We start from the raw sequence: 21,852 nt of genomic DNA on the forward strand, positions 1-21,852 counted from the left end.
CCAAACCACAAAAGAAACATATATATGAAAAAACCGAGCACTGTTCATGGTGCATTGCGCCAAGTGGGAACAATTCCATCCAATGAATCATGTTCCTCCAAGTAATCCACAGTAGTCTGTTAATCAATTAGATTATCTTCCTCCTTGTTACTATTTAATTCTTAATTTTCATCACCAGAACGGAGACAGTAAGATGCAATCTGTAGTCTTTATTAGACATTTCAAATACATACTGTATGCCATTACAAGCTTCATACAGCAGTAGGCACAAACTGATCTCTATGTAAAAACAAGCATTTGCAATGCAATAGGTCTCGCATTAGGAAAGTTTGAGCTATTGGTCTTGTAAATGACACATTTTTTATTTATGTGTTGGTTTTGAAAATAGCGAAATTAATAGCTTCGTCATTTACAATGCCAATACTTTTAACTTTTGCAAATGTGACACCTATAGCATTTGTAATGCAACATGTTTTGTATTTACGTAACTTAGATGTATTGATATTACAAATAACAATGGCTTTTAATTTTTTTAAATAATTAATACTTAAATAAAAGTTATTGTAATTTATAATGGCAATAGCTTAAACTTTAGTAAATAACTTTTGTGAAGATTATGTTCAGTGTATTTTATTGTGACGAAAATCCAAGAACAGAAGTGAAATATTAACATCTTTTTGTGACATTTGTAATAAAGCTTAAAACATTGAGAGAACATATTTGAACCAGTTGTTGTTGAATAGTTGCACAGATTGATGCTGTGGTGGCACTGAGTGAAGTTGAGGTGGCGACGAGTGATGTTGTGGCGACGAGTGATGCTGTGGCGTTCAGTGATGCTGTAGAAACGCATAGTGATGTTGTGGTGCCCCTGAGTGATGCTGTGGTGCCCCTGAGTGATGCTGTGGTGGTGCGATAGATAGATAGACTCAGGGCAATAGATAGCTAGAGGGAGGGCGAAAGATAGCTAGAGGGAGAGCGATAGAGTGAGGGCGATAGATAGAGTGAGGGCGATAGATAGAGTGAGGGCGATAGATAGAGTGAGGGCGATAGATAGAGTGAGGGCGATAGATAGAGTGAGGGCGATAGAGTAAGGGCGATAGATTGAGTGAGGGTGGAGTTGGAGGGTGGAGTTGGGGTTGGAGGGTGGAGTTGGAGGGGGGTTGGAGGGTGGGGTTGGAGGGTGGGGTTGGAGGGTGGAGTTGGAGGGTGGAGTTGGAGGGTGGAGTTGGAGGGTGGAGTTGGAGGGTGGAGTTGGAGGGTGGAGTTGGAGGGTGGAGTTGGAGGGTGGAGTTGGGTTTGGAGGGTGGAGTTGGGTTTGAAGGGTGGAGTTGGAGGGTGGAGTTGGAGGGTGGAGTTGGAGGGTGGAGTTGGAGGGTGGAGTTGGAGGGTGGAGTTGGCAGGTGGAGTTGGAAGGTGGAGTTGGAAGGTGGAGTTGGAAGGTGGAGTTGAAAGGTGGAGTTGAAAGGTGGAGTTGGAAGGTGGAGTTGGAAGGTGGAGTTGGAAGGTGGAGTTGGAAGGTGGAGATGGAGGGTGGAGATGGAGGGTGGAGTTGGAGGGTGGAGGTGGAGTTGGAGGGTGGAGGGTGGAGTTGGATTTGGAGGGTGGAGTTGGATTTGGAGGGTGGAGTTGGATTTGGAGGGTGGAGTTGGATTTGGAGGGTGGAGTTGGATTTGGAGGGTGGAGTTGGATTTGGAGGGTGGAGTTGGAGTTGGAGGGTGGAGTTGAGGTTGGAGGGTGGAGTTGGAGGGTGGAGTTGGAGGGTGGAGTTGGAGTTGGAGGGTGGAGTTGGAGTTGGAGGGTGGAGTTGGAGTTGGAGGGTGGAGTTGGAGTTGGAGGGTGGAGTTGGAGTTGGAGGGTGGAGTTGAGTGATGTGGTGGTTTCCCTGAGTGATGTGGTGGTGTCCCTGAGTGATGTGGTGGTGTCCTCGAGTGATGTGGTGGTGTCCTCGAGTGATGTGGTGGTGTCCTCGAGTGATGTGGTGGTGTCCTCGAGTGATGTGGTGGTGTCCTCGAGTGATGTGGTGGTGTCCTCGAGTGATGTGGTGGTGTCCTCGAGTGATGTGGTGGTGTCCTCGAGTGATGTGGTGGTGTCCTCGAGTGATGTGGTGGTGTCCTCGAGTGATGTGGTGGTGTCCTCGAGTGATGTGGTGGTGTCCTCGAGTGATGTGGTGGTGTCCTCGAGTGATGTGGTGGTGTCCTCGAGTGATGTGGTGGTGTCCTCGAGTGATGTGGTGGTGTCCTCGAGTGATGTGGTGGTGTCCTCGAGTGATGTGGTGGTGTCCTCGAGTGATGTGGTGGTGTCCTCGAGTGATGTGGTGGCGTTCAGCAGTGTGTGGCGTGCAGCAGTGTGTGGCGTGCAGCAGTGTGTGGCGTGCAGCAGTGTGTGGCGTGCAGCAGTGTGTGGCGTGCAGCAGTGTGTGGCGTGCAGCAGTGTGTGGCGTACAGCAGTGTGTGGCGTACAGCAGTGTGTGGCGTACAGCAGTGTGTGGCGTGCAGCAGTGTGTGGCGTGCAGCAGTGTGTGGCGTGCAGCAGTGTGTGGCGTGCAGCCGTGTGTGGCGTGCATCAGTGTGTAACGTGTAGCAGTGTGTGGCGTGCAGGAGTGTGTGGCATGCAGGAGTGTGTGGCATGCAGGAGTGTGTGGCATGCAGGAGTGTGAGTTGTGTGGTTGTCTGCAGCATGCAGCAGTATTGTTGTTTATACCCAAATGTCAATAAAGACATTTAAGGAGGGGAGGGGATGTGCACCCAGTAGTAGATGCTGACGAATGAGACAAAAATAAATAACTATAAGGAGAAATAGGCAAATTAAAGGAAACCTGTAAGAAAATGTAAAATAAAAGGACTCAACCAGCAGCCCTGGCGGTGAAGGGAACACCGTTTCACGCAGTTGTTTACATGTGTTTAGGCAAAACACTGACTCAGCAAGAGAGCACATGGCTAAAGTGGGCTTCCTTGCGCTCCATGTTGGATGTAGCGGAGGGCAGAAGAAAATGTTAATGATACTGGAATCGACCTATGGTTTTTGAAGGTTCACCCAAGGCCCATAAAGGAAGTACATTTAACTATGCATGTATGCTGTGTGATGGTTTTATCAGAAAAGCCTAGCACACAGCTAAATGTTGTCAACATGACTTCCCTAACGTGATGGCCCCTAAATGGGGGACATTTCACCTTCAGATTAGACAGGGTTGTAAATACTTGCGAGCCCCTGGGGCTCCCAGCAATCAGCGCCGAGATGCAATCTCGGGATTGGTGCTAACATTAAACAGCTCTCTATTTAAAACCCCTTTAGAAAGTGGACATTCCACAGCTTGCTTTCCGAGGCCACAGTGGACCCTTAAGCATCCAGTACCACAGCATTAACAAAAGGCGCGCGCGAGATCGGTATTTTCCTTCGAAAACAATTAAACCAACGTAGATTGGCATGTAATGCTATACTTCTGTAGCTGATATACACCATAATGCCACTACCGTGTGCAAAATATTAAATAAATTTAACATTAGAGGCACCTTAACACTTCTTCTTGGGACGAAAAATCTGGTGTCCGTAGTTCGGGAAGTAGAGGAGCTGGAAGGGAGTGTAGGATGAGAAACGGGAAAACACTTCACCAGCACACATGCGCAGACCACACAAAGAGCCTGCAATCAGAGAAAAGAAAGTCGCGAACTTCATTGTGAGACTGTACGCGCGACTCCGATGACAGCGAGAGCGCGTGCGCACAAATTAAGGCAGTGACATATGCGCAGGTACGAGTTGCGTTTGGGAGTTCACGAGCGTGCGTAGTTATCCAGTTTGGCTTTTGAGCTTGCGCGCTGTTCTCAGTTGGTGCACGAGCTGCTGTACCCGCTCCTTGGTTGGCTCAGAGTGGTGGCGAGCGCGCGGGAGAGAGGGAGAAAGGAGCGCGAGAGCCCAAGGCAATGGCGGCGGCGGAGGAGCGAGGGAGGCGTTTTTATATAGCGCGGACTTAACCCGAAGGTGTCAGGGTGCTTCACAATAGGAACAGTAGTGATACATGAAGCAAAAAGTACAAGTGAGCATGTTACAAAAGCAAACGTTACGTTACATGAGGCAATAGTGACAATTGTGCAAGTATCAAGAGCAAACAAAATACAAGAGGTAGCAAACGATATATTACTAGAGGAAACAAGCTTCTCGGCATTGCTGTGTGGGGCGTGGGCGTGATGAGTGAGACGCGCGCGCTTGAGAGGCAGGGGGTGGGATGACTGGGCAGCTGAATGCAGCGTGCACAAAGTGAAGAGCCAATGAAAGCTCTTGAAAAATATGCCCGTGGGGAGAATGCGCAATGGGAGAGGGGCTGTGGGCTGCATGTTGGCGTGCTGGAGAGGGAGGGGGTGTGATGAGCGAGAGGCGCGCACTGGAGAGGGAGGGGGTGGGAGGACTGGGCAGCTGAATGCAGCGTGCACAAAGTGAAGAGCCAATGAAAGCTCTTGAAAGCTCTTGAAAAAAATGTCCGTGGGGAGAATGCGCGTGATTGTATTCACATGAACTGTACTAAATACGCAATGGTTCAAGGGCTTGTTTTGCCTACTATACTCTAGTCTATTTATCCCTGCGGGATAGAATAGTCGAGACCTAATGAGCAACATGATTCATTGGAGGGAGTTGTTCCCACTTGGCGCAGTGCCCCAGGAAAACAGCACAAGGACAGTGCTCGGTTTTTTCATATAAATGTCCAGAAATGGCACAACATATGCTAGCACAGACAGAGGAGCCTTCTCTCTGGTGGAAAGAGCACATCCCTTTTTTTGTCTAGAGAAACTTATGAAAAGTTGGTCATCTGTTCGGTAGACTCTGGTTCGGGCAATGTGGCCCTCTTGTGGATGGAGTTTCTCTTGCTCCTTGGAGGGATGAGGTGGTGGGCAAGGTGATGGGTTGCCAAATGTGGAAGAGGATCACTGCCTTTGGCAGGACTGCCGTATTTGGGCGGAGAACCAGCTTGTTTGGGAAAGATGTGGTATATAAATAAATAATACCGGATCTAGGTTTGACTGGACATAGCAATAACAGATAGCTCAATAAATAAGAGTCAAGATTCGAGGTAGTAGGAGTTTGCAGGTTTAATACAGTATAAGGACAGGAACAGGACAACCTGCACAGGAATAGGATGGCAGCGCTGCCTGGGACAGGATTGGATTGGCGTAACATTTAATAACAGTACACAAGCATATATACTAAAACAGTTGCATTACAATACATACGATAGGCGGAGCAGTGGGTGTGGTCAATAGCAGTCGCGAAAGATAAGGGTGAAAATGGGTGTAACAGGAGGCGTATACATGGACATGTGATGTAAACGTAACAGAATATGTCATAAATGGGGCGGAAACATGGAGGGGGCTACCTAAGGAGCCGGGACCTCTAACCTAATGGTGCGCGCAAACTGACAATGACGTGTTACTAGGAGAAGCTGGGGGCTATGAACTCTGTGCTAGGAGCAGAGACTGAAGTCTGGAGAGTCAGGGCGACATGTACCTAAACCCTATCTAGTATCTAATGTTTAGAGGACATGTTGATATAAACTAAAAGTCAGGAGGGGAGAGGCTAACAGACTCTAAGACTGGAGCATGCATTATTCTACATGTAGTGCGTGATGAAGAATATTAAATGACCATTAATACAGTATTTCTCTTACATGGAGACGTAAAGGCTAGACGATGACTGAAACTATTGATGCGATTCAGTAGCTTAGGAATGCAGAGAAGGAGGGCTGGACTGATAACTAGAATCATAACATACTCTTGGCAGACTCGTAGGCAGAGCCAGGCCGAGCCGGGCACTGCGAGGCAGGAAGTAAGTGAAGGGTCGAGGATACAGGTGGGGGCTGTATCGCTCCTCAGCGAGAGCTCAGGAGACAGGAGCTGAATCTGGTGTCCGGGCCCTTTTGAGGCCTAGAAACGGGGACTTTACAATGAAATAACGTGCACACTGAGAAACGTGGCAACGTAACTTTACATAGGCCTAATATTCGTAGTATTCACGAGAACTGGGAACTGGCATACTAGGGATGGACACAACTGTAATTGCGTCTTTAATCGAACATTGGGAATACATATGCATATTAATCATGCACACATAGCATAAGATGGGGAACACGTAGGGACACAGAACATGGCAAAATTTACTTTTCCACATTCCCTCCTTGTCACTACGTTTCCATCAGGAAACATCAATATTCATGATACCATCTATCATTTCATACAGTATCATTTGCTCGTCTCGAATTTTCTTGGAACGGGATCTAGAACGGGACTTGGGACTAGGAATACAAGAGGTAGCACAAATGCCGCAAATCGCAGGGCCACATTGTAAACAGAGGCAGCAACTGAATATGATCGCTACTGCAATACCCAGAAATGACAATACTTTCCATCCCCAGGTGGAAATTATATTCCAGAACCAACCGGACCATGTCCAGGTGCCTGGATTTTGGTGTAACATATGGGCAATATTATGGAGTCTGGTAATAGCTGAATAAACAGACGGTGCGTTATTAGGAATGAAAATGCAGCAACTAGATCCGATGACTCTACATGCCCCGCCCCTATCGGCCAGTATGACGTCAAGGACGAGACGATTCTGGAGCACGACAATTCTCATAAAGGATTGCTCTTCGGTTAAGTTACCTAGAGCAGAAGTAGTCTCAATCACTACTGCTTCAAGGGTTCTGGTTAATCTACGTATCAGTTTACTATTCACAACAGTACCTAAATAGGGGAAGACACCTTTATTGATATCTATGTATTGTTCTAGAGCAGTTTCAGTATAATCGACAATCGGGAGGTCTCTCTTGTGTCTGATATGTACTAGGTGGGAATTCCTATGATAGTCAGGTGGGGCTAGAAAAACTGGTGGCAGTAGGAAGGCAATGTAACAGGTTCCCTCCCAATCGAGGGGCAGACGAACATATGCGGTCTGACCACAAACAAAATAAGAATGACGTGAAGCTTCGAAAATAGATTTCCTACTGTCACTATACTTGACAATAGTAGTACAATCACTATGGCCTACATGTACGGAACCATTATTTCGGACACATAATTCACCTTTGACTGGTAATACTGACATAGCAGGTAAGTCTGTAGTATCAGACTGAACATTCAGGACCATAAAATTCGAAGAATAATTACCCAAATTCTAAACTTCATTTTCTAGATCTAACCCTGTTCTGTGGGGAAGACCTTGCTTGTCTGGAAAACATGTACTGTTAAGAAAAGACATATCTGTTGAGTATGACGTTAACGTGGACCATGCTCCACACGAACCATTATGTGAAAATGGATAAGGAAAGAGTGGCAGAACTCCCTTCGGTGTCTGGAAAGGGGGGAGTCGACCACACACCCAACAATTAGTGGCATTGCTGGTCTGGTGTGAATAATGTAACATGCGGATAAAGGAATTATTACGCATAGCGAGACGATAAGATAGTTCATGAGGAGGCAGATCACTAAACGTGTGCTCTACTGTAACATTAGAAGACTTATTTACATGAGAAACTGGAAAACACAAATAAAATGCATAACATGTGCAGGTAATCATAAGGCTGAAAAACAATATGAAGCTTAGAAAAACGATACATAGGATTGAGTTTTGACTAACTCTCTCACTATGGGGGTCTATTTTATACATGTCAGAAACCGGTCTAACCGTTTCACCTAGGGGAGGACTTAGACAATCAAACTGGCTGACTTATTTTACTAGACCTTAATTTTTCCTTATACTCCTGCTGCGGAGTTTTCTCTAACAGGGAGGAATCTGTATCATTGTCTTTTGCGGGACAGTCCTTAAGAATAGTACTTTGGCAATCCTTAAAATCCTCGGAAATGTTCTTTGAAACAGTCTTTAGTCCGTAAAATCTTTTCACATGAGACAGGTGGACCCAGCCCTTCCTGCCTTCCAGCTTGACGGCAGTACGGGTGGCCAGGAGGACCTGTTTTGGTTCCTTCCAGCGGGGCTCCAGCGGACTTGAACGATCAAAGTTCCTTACAAGAACCAAACTTCCAGGAACGATGTCATGCGGTGCCACCTCGGTATTGTCTGGAAATGCGGCGGCAACCTGTGAACGACAAGAGTGTAGGGCAGACATCAAGGAAGCTAGGTAATCTGTCAGCATATTACTTGAAACATCGGTAATACTTCGAGGTCTAGGTGTACCCCACATGTTAGGGGGGCGGCCGAATACGACCTCGTACGGGGACAGACCTGATCTGGAATGTGCGACCATACGCATATAAAACAAAGCGACTGGCAGAGCTACTAGCCAGTCCACACCTTTCTCTTTACATACTTTGGCAATGCGGATTTTCAGGGTCTGATTATGTCTCTCTACGAGACCGGCTGCTTCAGGATGGCGTACACAATGGAACTTCCACTGGTACCCTAACAAAAGGGAAACATGTTTCATGAGCTCAGATGAGAATGGTTGGCCGTTATCAGAATATACGACCCTTGGGAGTCCATAACGGGGGAAGAATTCACGAACCAACTGCTTGGCAGTGGTCGCGGCTGTGTAATCTGGGACTGGATATGCTTCTGTCCATCTGGACAAAGCGCATACAACTACAAGGACATACTTGAAACCTCGACATCGCTCCATCTGAATATAATCCATCTGGAGGACTTCAAAAGGGTGGTCAGGGGGCTGGAATCCACCTTGTTCCACCGGGACACTTTTACCTGGATTAAACTGGCAACATATCATACAGGTACGGACTTTCTGTTTGGCTGCAGCTCGTAAATGCTTGTTGAACCAAATGTTCTGGATACTATCTATCATAGCTTTTTCTCCTAAATGTGCTGGACTATGTGCGGTATTGATAATGACTTGAACCATAGAGTCGGGGAGAAACCATGTGGCTCTTCCCTTCGTTACCCATCCCTGATCTGTCTGGACCCCTCCTTGTTCGGACCATTTCTTGATTTCATCGGGAGTAGCATGTAACTGGATATCTATGACATCTTGAGTGGGGTCCTTAACTGTCATACAGGTAGTCAGATCTGAAGTATGTGTCTGTGTCGGATTAACTGACACGTCTGGAGTCTGTGCTGTAAGCTTGGCTGTGCGATCTGCTAGATCATTACCTTGAGAAATGGTGTCAGTAACTTTCGTATGTGCTTTGCACTTCATGATAGCAATAGATGTCGGTAAATGTATGGCATCTAACAGAGCTTGAATAAGGAGACCATGCTGAATCTTGGTTCCATGAGAGGTCATGAAACCTCTCTCCTGCCAGAGCACTCCAAAGTCGTGTACGACTCCAAATGCGTAACGTGAATCTGTGTAAACATTAACTTTCAGGTTCTTGGCGTGTATCAGGCTTGTGTCAGAGCAACTAGCTCTGCTGCTTGAGCGGACAGAGTGTCAATACGGTGTGTTTCTATAACTTCAGTGTCTGTAGTCACTGCATACGCGGCTACTAGTTCTCCTGTACTTGTTCTCATACATGAACCATCCACATAAAGTGTCAGGTCGGGATCTGGTAATGGAATATCTGTCAGATCTTGTCTTGGCTTTGTCATAATATTAACTACTTCCACACAGTCGTGTGTGGCAGGATTCGAATTAACTGACGGTAACAGTGTAGCAGGATTTAGAATGTTGCAGCGTCTGATTTCTATGTGTGGCTGGAACAGTGTCAGTTCATAACCTGTTAAACGTGCAATTGTCAAGTGCTGAGTCTGTGTTCGGTTTAAAAGAACTTCCACGGAGTGTGGAACTTGTACTATCAAGGAATGTCCTAATACTATGGAATCACTTTGTCTGATAGCTAGTGCTGTGGCTGCAACTGACTTGAGGCACGCAGGCAGAGCCTGGGCTACAGGATCTAGTGTGCTCGAAAAATAAGCACAGGGCTTGTATTGACCGGCTTGATCTTGTGTAAGAACAGATAATGCTGTACCATCACGTTCTGTGACAAAAAGTGTAAAAGGCTTACTGTAGTTCGGTGTAGCTAGAACAGGAGCTTGACATAAAGCTTTCTTTAACTCATTGAAACTAAGTGTATGTTCAGATGTCCAAGGGAGGACAGTCGATAGGGCTGCCTCCTGTGTCGTTAACTGTATCAGTGGTTTGGCTAAGAATGCATACTGAGGAATCCATTGTCTGCAATAAGAAGTAAGGCCGATAAAAGCACGTACCTCCTTCTGGGTCTTGGGCTGAGGAAGACTCGCTATTAACTGGATACGGTCTGGTGTCAACTGCCTACCCCTCTTGGACAGTAAGTGGCCTAAATAGATCACTTGCTGGACACAGAATTGAAGCTTCGAAGGGGACACCTTGTGCCCCATCTCGGCAAGGAAATACAAGACTGTAAGGGATGCTCGCTCGCAAGCACGTTCAGAACGGGCTGTGATCAGTAGATCATCGACATACTGGAGCAGGGCAGTGTCAGTTGGCATGTGAATATTGTCTAGTTGTCTTTTAAGTGCTTGACTGTAAATACTAGGACTTTCTGTGAATCCTTGAGGAGCTCGTGTAAACATATAGCTCCTTCCATTTAAACAAAATCCGAAAAGAAACTGGCTGTCTGGATGAATGGGGACACTGAAAAACGCGTTCTTGAGGTCTATGACTGTAAAAAATGAGGCTTCGGAATCAATGGCTGTCAGTAGGGAAGAAATATCTGGGACAACTGGGTACTGGGGAATAATACATTTATTAAGTTCTCGAAGGTCAATCACTAATCGATATACTGGGGGTGCATTTGGATCAGTACGTTTCATGACTGGAATGATCGGAGAATTACATACATTGGAGTCAGTTTCTACAACTACTCCTTGAGCGATGAGCTCGTCAATAATTTTGGATAAGGCTGCTACAGCCTCAGGTGGCAGTCTGTACTGTCTGATTCGCGGTAACACTACACCTGGTTTGAGAGTCTTACGATGGGGTGTGATTTGCATGAAGCCAACATCAGTTGGACCTTGCGCCCATAAATGCTGTGGAACATTGGACAATCTTGGATCAAAATCTCGTAATACATAGTGACCCTTGAAGTCACGTAGAAACAGTCGTATTCCCTCGGGGGAACAACATATGACTGCACCTAATTCTTTCAGTGTTTTAATACCTAACAGATTTTCTGGACACGACTTCGTAAGTAACAGATCAGTAGTGCGGGACAATGGACCTACTTCTAGAGTAACTGGCTTAGATATCTCGTTTACAATAGGCTTTCCTGAAAATCCAAGGGAAACATTTCTAGAGCCTGAGAGCGGAGCCCCTGGAACTTCGGCGTGACTAATGGTGGTCCTACTTGCCCCTGTATCAATCAGAAACTTTCTGTCTTTCCCTAATACTTGACTGTGAACATAGGGACCCTCTTGATCTACAGGTATCTCGATGAGAGGCAAGCCTACCTCCCTCTCTAGGCTGTTTCATGAATATGGCTGATACTCTGGATACTCGGACTGTGCATACTGGTACATCTGCTGTGTAACATGCTGTGTTGCAGCAATAGGCTGCGGTGCTGAAACTGTCTGTTGTGCATTCTGTGGCTGAGAAGTCTGTGAAACTTGTTCTTGTCTAGGCGGACGTGGTCTTTCTTTAGTCTTACCGGTAGCTATGTTGTGTTTCAGAACTGCACACTCGTTTATATAATGACCTGGCTGTTTACAATAATTGCAGGTCCCTTTAACGGGAGCTGCAGGATGACTGGCTTGATTCGGACCCCTCTTCTGACTGTCTTGTGGAACAGATTGTGCAACTAGTACTTTCATTTTCGTGTCTTTCATACGTTTTCTCTCGTGTTCTTGCTCTTCTCTGATTCTATTCTGGTGATACTGAAGCATCTGTAACATCTGGGACGGGGTATTAGCTTGCCAGGTACTTTCGACTTTCAAAACTCGATTCTTAACTTGTGGACTTGAATTCTCGACTAATTTAGTAACAAAAAGATGAGGGTATGACTCGCTACTCGTCTTGAGGCCACTGTTTATAATAAAGCATTTCTCAAATCTAGAATAAAAATCACTAGTGTCTTCATCTTGTTTCTGTTTACAGGCTGAGATCGCATCCCAGTCTTCCTTTTTAGTGGCTAATAATCTTGGCAAAACTTGTATTAACAGTTCTGGTAATTCTTTACATTTCTCTCCAAGACCAGTACCTGGTACTCGTATCTTATCTTCAGCTTCTAGAGCTGTCCAATCGATCTTTTTCTCTCCCACCTCCCATTCTTTTTCCTTGAGTTTTTCATATATGCCCGCAGGCAACAGGACTTTTAACATTTTCATAATATCTGGATACGTGTATTCTCCCATACGGAGCATGTCCTTTAATTCTCGGTGGAACCCTGCTGGATCTTTGTCATGACAGGGAATTAATTTCTTCATCTCTAAGAGTTCCATCTTTGTAATTGGAGTGTAAACAAACACTCGTTGCATTTCACCATCCGCTGTCCTAACTGGGTGTACTTCTCGTAACGGATTCTGTCTGTCTATGTAAAAGGGTTTACTTTCTGGGGGTGAGACATGAACAAAATGCGGGTTCAGGAACGTTCTATATTTATGGCGCTGTTCTAGAATGACACTAATTAAATCGGTACCTAAACCTTTCCATCTATACTGGAGTAACTCGTTCAGGACATCATGTAACGGACCTGGATCAGAATGTTGACCCTCATACAGAGTAATGAGGTGCTGGATCATATACATACCCACCAGTCGTTGCTCGGCTGGGGGCAGTTTCAGAAACATTTGTGCCACTATTTCGTCTGGAAAAGTGGTAGAATCAGTAATCCATCGGACTGCTGATCGGGCTATTTCTTGTTCATGCATAGTACTTAATTCACTATAACCGATTCGTGATTTCAGAATGTGATCGGTAGCTTGAAATACTTGTTCTAGAGAACCTTGCTCTGGTGCTGGATGAGGAACAGTTTTCTTGTAGTCTAGACGTGAATGTCGGTCGGAAAGTCTAGTTCTACCTACATACGCTATTCTGGCGGGATTCTCGTCCTCTACCTCTTCTGTAGAAGAGTCATTTTCTTTCACGTTTACTAGTGCTTCTTTGCGTTTCTCGTGTAACCTTATTATTTCTTTACGAATTTTCTTGTACATACTCTCTATACTGCTGATGGTTCTGTGCTTACCCTCGGCTATATTATCACTCCACCTTGTCAGGATTCTCATTTCGGCCGGATCTTTAGTCGGAGAATCTTGTTCTCTTATTAAACAATTAATCAGAAACTTTAATAACATGAGCTGGATCTCAGCTTTCCTTTGAGACATGGCTTCGCCAATACTTTCTGGATCATCCCCTGTACGGATGAAACGATATATTCTGTCTAGATCTTCTTTCATATTCGGTAGGGTGTCCAAATACCCGGTCACCCGTCTTACACGGATGGAATATATAACTGTACTATCATCACCTGCAACTGGATCATAGCGGCATTCAGTAAGGGCTCGTCGGATATCTGCAACGGACTTGTATTTGGGCGTACGCTGTAACGCACTTTCATGTAACTCGACCAACGTTACACGTTGGTGTGGCGGCGGGGTACCAGGAGGACCTCCTCCTGCGGCCCCTAAACTAGAATCGTCGACTGATACTCTTCGTGCTGGCGCGGCGGGAAATTGTAATGTGGGCTGGACCGGGGGTACCGTAACAGGTACTCCGGTGACTGGAGGAGCAGGATTTACATTATTTACAGGAGCTGGCGGAACAGGATTTGTATATTCTGGGACTGTGTCGTCCAAATAGGACGAAATGAAAATATCAGCTGCGGTCGGTTTGTGACGTAGCTTGATCGGAACTAATGGTGGAGGGAGATTACTGGATGCCTCCGGGGTCGCTTTTGGCAAGCCGTCGGCAAGAAGAGGATACATACCCTTAATGAGGGCATGCCTCTGTCTGTCTGACTGTTCGATTTTAACTCGTTCACCTATCTCGATTAGTTCCCTTTCTTGGGCTCGTTCTAAGGATTCTCTACTTAATTCTGACTTTCTGATTTCTTTTTCGGTTCTTTTATGAGATTCTTTGCGCCATAACTCGATGGCATCTTTCTGTGACTGTCTGGCTTTCTTTTTCCATAATGCTTCTTCTACTCGCATGATGCACTCGGCATCCCACGTACCTGATACGGGCCATCTATACTTTTCTTCTAACTCTTTGGTGTACTCTACCCATAAATCTAGATATAATATGGCACTTATGCCATGCTTCTGATACATAAAGTGACCTGGACTGTCCCTAGGCGGGACAGGAACTGCTGCTTCTAACAGACCTTTTCTGGTTTTTAACTGACGTAGTTTAGAAAACAACGGCATGACGGAACTGTAATCTAGACACAATACAATACACAATGAACACGATAATTACACCACTTTCATACCACGACATTAAAATACATGAAGAACATTTAAAATAACAGTTCGAACAGAATACTACCTGGAATACTGAAAACAGAATACATGAATTTTCTCGAGAACAGAACTGACTGGAACAGAAACTAGATGCACTGCTAAAACAGTACGAAACTTACCGGTCTCATAAAGAGACACGTCAGGACCCGCATCCACCGAAGTGGACACTTCGTTTTGGGTCTGTGTACCACCAAAACCCACGGACCAGAGTCAATTAGATTGACCCTGTCTAGATACTACCCCAGCAACGGTACTCACCGGGCAGCAAGAACGGAAGGCCTCGGACTGGACTGGACTGCTTCGACGCCGGACGGACGAACTTCGGACTTCAGTTACGGGTGGGCCTCCGGATACCTCGGACCTTGGACTCTCGGCTTGGGCTCTGGTCGGGACTCGCCGCGTTCCTCCACCGCCTCGTCTGGATGCTGGACCGCCACCTCCGTCTCCTCCGTGGGCCTGAGGGATACTTGAAGCAGAAATATCTGCACGTGCACGGTATGGTTCCGTCACGGCTGCAGAGGGTCAGGGGGCCGGCGTGGCTTCACCGGCGCGTGGGGAAAGGGCAAGTCCCTGTTCGGGCGCCATTATGTGGTATATAAATAAATAATACCGGATCTAGGTTTGACTGGACATAGCAATAACAGATAGCTCAATAAATAAGAGTCAAGATTCGAGGTAGTAGGAGTTTGCAGGTTTAATACAGTATAAGGACAGGAACAGGACAACCTGCACAGGAATAGGATAGCAGCGCTGCCTGGGACAGGATTGGATTGGCGTAACATTTAATAACAGTACACAAGCATATATACTAAAACAGTTGCATTACAATACATACGATAGGCGGAGCAGTGGGTGTGGTCAATAGCAGTCGCGAAAGATAAGGGTGAAAATGGGTGTAACAGGAGGCGTATACATGGACATGTGATGTAAACGTAACAGAATATGTCATAAATGGGGCGGAAACATGGAGGGGGCTACCTAAGGAGCCGGGACCTCTAACCTAATGGTGCGCGCAAACTGACAATGACGTGTTACTAGGAGAAGCTGGGGGCTATGAACTCTGTGCTAGGAGCAGAGACTGAAGTCTGGAGAGTCAGGGCGACATGTACCTAAACCCTATCTAGTATCTAATGTTTAGAGGACATGTTGATATAAACTAAAAGTCAGGAGGGGAGAGGCTAACAGACTCTAAGACTGGAGCATGCATTATTCTACATGTAGTGCGTGATGAAGAATATTAAATGACCATTAATACAGTATTTCTCTTACATGGAGACGTAAAGGCTAGACGATGACTGAAACTATTGATGCGATTCAGTAGCTTAGGAATGCAGAGAAGGAGGGCTGGACTGATAACTAGAATCATAACATACTCTTGGCAGACTCGTAGGCAGAGCCAGGCCGAGCCGGGCACTGCGAGGCAGGAAGTAAGTGAAGGGTCGAGGATACAGGTGGGGGCTGTATCGCTCCTCAGCGAGAGCTCAGGAGACAGGAGCTGAATCTGGTGTCCGGGCCCTTTTGAGGCCTAGAAACGGGGACTTTACAATGAAATAACGTGCACACTGAGAAACGTGGCAACGTAACTTTACATAGGCCTAATATTCGTAGTATTCACGAGAACTGGGAACTGGCATACTAGGGATGGACACAACTGTAATTGCGTCTTTAATCGAACATTGGGAATACATATGCATATTAATCATGCACACATAGCATAAGATGGGGAACACGTAGGGACACAGAACATGGCAAAATTTACTTTTCCACAAAGATGTGGTGTATGGCTTTACCTCAAAAAGACCCTGCAGTGCACGGAGTAGCCTCGTAGGTGGTGGGTGATGAGAAATGCCATCTTGATGGTGAGCAGAAGGAGAGGGCAACTTTTCATTGGCAGTGCACATCAGGTACGCAAGTATAAAATTAAGGTTCCATTACATGATGATAAATGGTGTCGATGGGAATATAGGGATTTGCCCTTCAAAAACCATTTCACAACTGATTACTTGTAGAGATGATGGCTGATTTGGCTACCATAAGAAGGCCGAAACTGCTGCCACGGCAAGGCTTTGCAGGACTAAACAAAGCCAGAATTTAAGACAATTTTTCAATTAAAGGTTGGATGTTAGGGGTGGAACACCAAACAGCAAACTTCTCTTTGAGTATACAGACTTTGTGGATGGACAACTGGTGCCAAGATAATCCCATCCACTTCAGGAGGAAGGTCGAAAACTATTAGCTGTTGCCACTCATTTTCAATACATGAAAGTGTAGACTGTGTAGTCTTGGATGCATGACACAACCCTGCTGCTAAGACAGGAGGTCCTCCCGAGGACATATGTTGATGGGTACTACGCTCTCCTTGCCCATTCCAGACCCACTAGAATGATGTTGTGCCCAGTATTTCTTGTTTTTTCATCTATCTGGGCAGGGGTGACAGGGGAAGTAAGGTGTACAGGAGTCCCAATCCCCCGTGCAGGCAGACGGCGTCTCCAAGAGCAAACTGCCTTGGGAACTACATTGCACAAAAGATTTGACACAGAGATGTCAGCAGTGGCAAACAGATTGAGCTAGAGTTCTCCCTAATGCTGGAAGATGCCCTGTGACATCTCCAAGTGTAAAGGCCATTTGTGATCTGCTAGGCGACGTCAGCAGAGTTCATCTGACTAGGTGCTTAAAGATTATACCAGGTGCTGGGTGATCAGGGAAATGCTGTGAATGTTCAGCCACTTGCAGAGACGTATAGTCGCCTGGCACAGGACCCATGACCCCACGCCACCATTTTTGTTTCAATACCACATGGCAGTCGTGTTGTCTGCGAGAAATTCTTTCAGTTTCCCCTTGATGGTTGGAAGAAATGCCTTCAGAGCCAAGCAATTTGCTCACAACAAACTGATGTGGAGGCAAGCCTCTGCCGGAATTCAGAGTCGGTTGATCTCACCTCTGCCAAGTGGCCTTCCCAACCCAGCAACAATGCATCCATCACTACCATTAACTCTGGGTTGGGGAAGAAGACAGGTCCAATTGTGGCTAAGCAGCCTCCATTTCAGGTCTTTCACAATCTCCACCAACACCTAGATGGACTCTGATAGATCCCTTTGGTGCTGAGCCCACTGACAGATCCTACTGCAGAGAACATGTGACAAGGTCCACAAGCAGGAGGTCAAGAGGTCAAGAGGCCCAGAAGCTTAAGAGCCGCTCTCACTGAAACTTAATTCAAGGGTTACAACATCAGGATCAGAGCCTGAATGTCAGGGACACTCTGAGGCAGAGAGAAGTCTCGGAAGAGTGCTGTATTTAGGATGGACCCAATACAGGAGAGCCATTGTGAAGGAGTTAGGTGTGACTTTCAAATGTCTAAGGAAAAATCTCAACAATGTCAACAAGTTGGGCTTTGTCTGGAGGTGGCTTATGACTACTTGGGGTGAGCCTGCCTTCTGGAGCCAGTCGTCAATATATGGGAAGACTGATATTTCCAACCTCTGCAGATGGTCTGTGACCACCACTATCAACTTCATGAACACTTATTATGCACTTGTAAGGAAAAATGGGGCCACTGACAACTGAAAGTGCTCTTGGCCTACCTAAACCTTGGGTAGCGCCTGTGGGTTTGCAAAGATGGGGATGTGGAAATAGGTGTCCTATAAATCCAACGCCACCATCCAGTCTCCTGGAAAAGTAGCCCACAGGGAGGTGTTGCAATTTAGGTGACATATCTGGTGGATGGGAAGGGTAGGGAATAACCATGTACCAAGATCTGGAGCACTCACTGGTCAGATGTGATGCTCGGTCACTCTAGGAGGTGAAAAGTTACACATCCTCCTAACAGAAGATCGTGAGCTGGAGAGTGCAATCTAAAGTGGTTTTGTGGCAACTTCAGTAGGGGGCTGAGGTTTGGTTAGGACCGTGCCCCTGTGGGCTTGGACGCGGTCAGCTGGATCACCGACCTTTACTTCAAAAGAACTGGGAGGCCTGCTGTTGATATGCGTATCAACACTACCTCTGTTGATATCCCTTGTCAAAGTCGCAAAATGAGGGGCAGGATTTCTGTAGGGTCTGCCGAACAGGTGGAGCTAGGCCCAGAGAATGAGCCGTGGTTTTGGCTCTCTATAAATCTTTCCAAGGCTGAATCCGTCTTTCCTCAGAACAGCTTTAAGCCATTGAATGGCATCTCCATGAGAGACTCTTGGATGTCTGAGGAGAAGCCTGTGGAGCGAATACAGGCATGGTACAGCACCACCATAATGGTCCTGACTGCACTATCCAAGCAGTATGTTGTGTCCAAGCTGGAACGGATGGAGTATTTCACCACATCCTAGCTATCTGTGATTAACTGTTTCAGGATTGGGCGCACGTCACCAGGGACAGCGGGCAACCAAGTCCCCAAACACATGTTAATATCTCCCCAGGAGGTAAGAAGTGTACACAGACCTAAGGGAAAGGCTGGTAGAGGAGAATACACATTTTGCTAACGTTTCAATTAGGTTAGATTCACTGTCTGCCACACTGGTGGGGAAAGCATAAGAGTTAAGGTGCGTGGTACATGCTTTAGTCAATAGGCGGTACGGCGTCGGGTGCTGAAGCAGGAAGTCAGGATCCCCGGGAGCAGGTCTGCTTACCATAAAGCAAGACGCTGGCTTTGCCCAGGTGCCACCCAGCTAATGCTTCAATGAAGGGCAACAGAGTCTCTTGGTTGGCTTGCCCTGCATTAAAGACCTCAGTGAGAGAACTGGTTTTTAGTTCTGTGGTCGGAAGACTGAGGTCTAGCACCGCCATTGCTCTCCTAGTAACTGTTGCGGAGGAGGCGGACGCCTCAATTAGCAAGACTGAATGTGGTAAGACAAGTCAATGTCTGTAGAGATGTCTAGGCTCCGGCATTTTGTAAGTCATCAAAAAGGATGCCATCTTCTTTAGGTTCACCATATATGTTTTCATCTGCTTTGTTGTCATCGGGAGAAGTATATATCTCTGAGTTTGAATGAGCGTATTGGTGTTATCTCGGTGGTAGAAAACGACGTTAAGAATCCGATAAAAAATATCAGCTCCACTTCTGGTGTAAGTGCAAGCAGTGCCAGCGTTAGAGCTCGAGCAGGCAGCATTGGTCATGATGCCTAAAACTACGTATGTTGTTGTACCGGAGTCGGTGTCCCCGTGCTCGCGAAGGGATTGGCCTTCAATTAAAAGAGTTGCGCAGTCAGTGTTGTAAATGGATCCGCTGACGGTAACTCAACTAGAGGCTATGTTGAATCCTTGGGGAATAAAGGCATGCCAGAGGGGTATGGTGGAGCACCAAAATGGTGTAAGTGGCCTGCTTCAGCTCTCGAAGCGGTTGTTACATTGCCAATGGCCAGGAGGGTCAGGGAGCATCAGGATCAACTTCAGAATTGGCTCCTAAGTGGGAGAGTGACTCAGCATACTAGAGGTGCCTAGGGTGTTGCAAAATTCCAAAAGGTAGGATTGGGAAAGATGATTGAGATCCATGCCTGGACCTCTTGCGCATTTTGATTTCTTCGACCTACCTGAACTTCGATTACAATCTGTCACAGGAGCTGCTTAAGAAGTACGAAGAGGAGTTTTGCTTCCTGAACTTGGACACCCTAGCAATTCATTTTTGCGCAGAACTCACATGCGGCACAGTTGTACTTGGCTATAAGACACCACAGATGGATGTTGTGGGTGTCAGTCACTACCATTTGTCAGTGACAATCCAGTCACGGCTTAAACCCTTAAGGTTTAGGGAAAGACATGCCTTAAGTCAGTTTTGGCAGGGCTCCAGATCAGTATATGTTAAGAAAGAAACTCAATGATGGTCAACAGATGGAGGAGGTGCATAAATAGGGGCCCCATCGTAATATCAAAGGTGAGACGAAGGAGACGCAGAGCCTCATGACTCCACTTGCCAAAGAATGGGAGGATGGGTAGCAACAGTTTCCGTATCCAGTTTGGTGGAATTCACAAGGTGAGGAATAGACGCTTGGAAGTCTCTATCAGAAAGACACTTCAGGAAACAGAGAAAACAAGCAATGCCGGTTAAAAAAAACCTTGACATTAGTATAAAGTTGTCAAATGACATCAAGTGAAGCTAAAAAAAAACACCAATCACAAGGTTTCAGCCAAAAAGAGAGGCTACAGTGCTTGGGCATCATTCTATTATTAACCCGAAAAAGAAACTGCCTCACAGACTCTCCACCGCATGATCGGAAGGCTCCCTGGCTCATGAACTCTTAAAGGTGCAAAGTCTTATTTGGAACGGTTCTTAATTTGGCACAGTTTATTCTCAGCCTATTGAAGCTACATTTGCCATAGTTTTTCAGTACTTAAATAGGGGGGTATTTCACTAGTGTTTACAGCCAGATGTAAAATACTATTTGAATTTTAACAGCAAAACAAAGTGAGAGATCGTAGAACATTTTACTATTTATAGGCATTTTTAGATACTTCATTTTAATTTGTTTCATGAATATCATAATATGGCAAAGAGAGAAAAAGTAAGAATTTCTGCCCATAAATCAAATCAAACGCGTAACACACCCTTTGACTTTTTGGGCCACATTCCACTGGCTACTTGCAATGAAATTTGTTGAGGAAAATGATTACTGTTCACGATATTATGGTAAATAAATAGGATGAAAATAGGCAATTCAAATAAAACTGAGATCCAAAAATGCAGCTTGTCCTCAGGACCTTTGCATAAACTGAATCGCATCATCACCGGGAGTCTGCAGTTTTAGCATTACAGAATACCATTCTGTAAATATTTTAAAATAGAATTCCAAATAAAAGGAAACATATTTGGGTTGAGGCATGGTGAGACTCCTCAAGAGCATATCATGCTCTTTTTTATCATCTAGTTTGTTCCCATCCATCAAATGAATACAGGAGCCAACAGTTACAAATAACAAAAACATTATAATACATCTTTATAATGTTACTCAAATCCACCTTTACCTTTTGTAAGATTCCAAGTGACTATAGAGAGGCAGCAAGAGATAGGTGCCAAATTTTGAGAAGCTCAAGCTCCGCTACCGTGTTTTTGGAATGTTTTCTACAACCCTTTCTGTTTACACTTTGTTTTAATGGAAAACAATACTTTCATTTATTCACTATCTTTTTTTCAGCATAAAAATTACAATATACTTTAAAATTACAGCCCAACAATAGATTGGCATTCTGCCAGGCCTGACTCTGGCTTACTTTTCATCCACCAAAGAGAAAATGAAAAATTACTCGCACCCATACTACTTTAATGAGCATCATCAAAGTAAGGAGTGTGACATTCTTTACTCACCTTGAACTACTACGTCTGGCTTTGGAACAGTAGAAAACCGACGACTTAGTGGATCTATTTCACCTGGTGCCAAGAAACCCTGTAAACATTAGAGAGAAAAGTTATTGATTATCAGTCATCAATTTCAATTACTGATGTATTATCAACCCACAGAAAGACTGAATGAGACTGCTCACATCTAACTG

At 45.6% G+C, this 21,852-nt stretch overlaps 1 protein-coding gene across 4 annotated transcripts in view; it reads right to left on the bottom strand.

Annotated features, from left to right (window-relative positions):
- The window catches only part of PHKA1 (phosphorylase kinase regulatory subunit alpha 1), a 1,063,236-nt gene that overhangs the window by 560,566 nt on the left and 480,818 nt on the right, over positions 1 to 21,852 (bottom strand). For all 4 annotated transcript variants that reach the window (XM_078663812.1, XM_078663811.1, XM_078663813.1 and 1 more), the window contains one exon: positions 21,668 to 21,746. In XM_078663812.1, coding sequence (XP_078519938.1) covers positions 21,668 to 21,746 — 79 coding nt within the window. The remainder of the gene's footprint in view (positions 1 to 21,667; positions 21,747 to 21,852) is intronic.

Source organism: Lissotriton helveticus, chromosome 10 (genome assembly GCF_964261635.1).
Source record: "Lissotriton helveticus chromosome 10, aLisHel1.1, whole genome shotgun sequence".
In the NCBI taxonomy this organism is placed as follows: domain Eukaryota; kingdom Metazoa; phylum Chordata; class Amphibia; order Caudata; family Salamandridae; genus Lissotriton; species Lissotriton helveticus.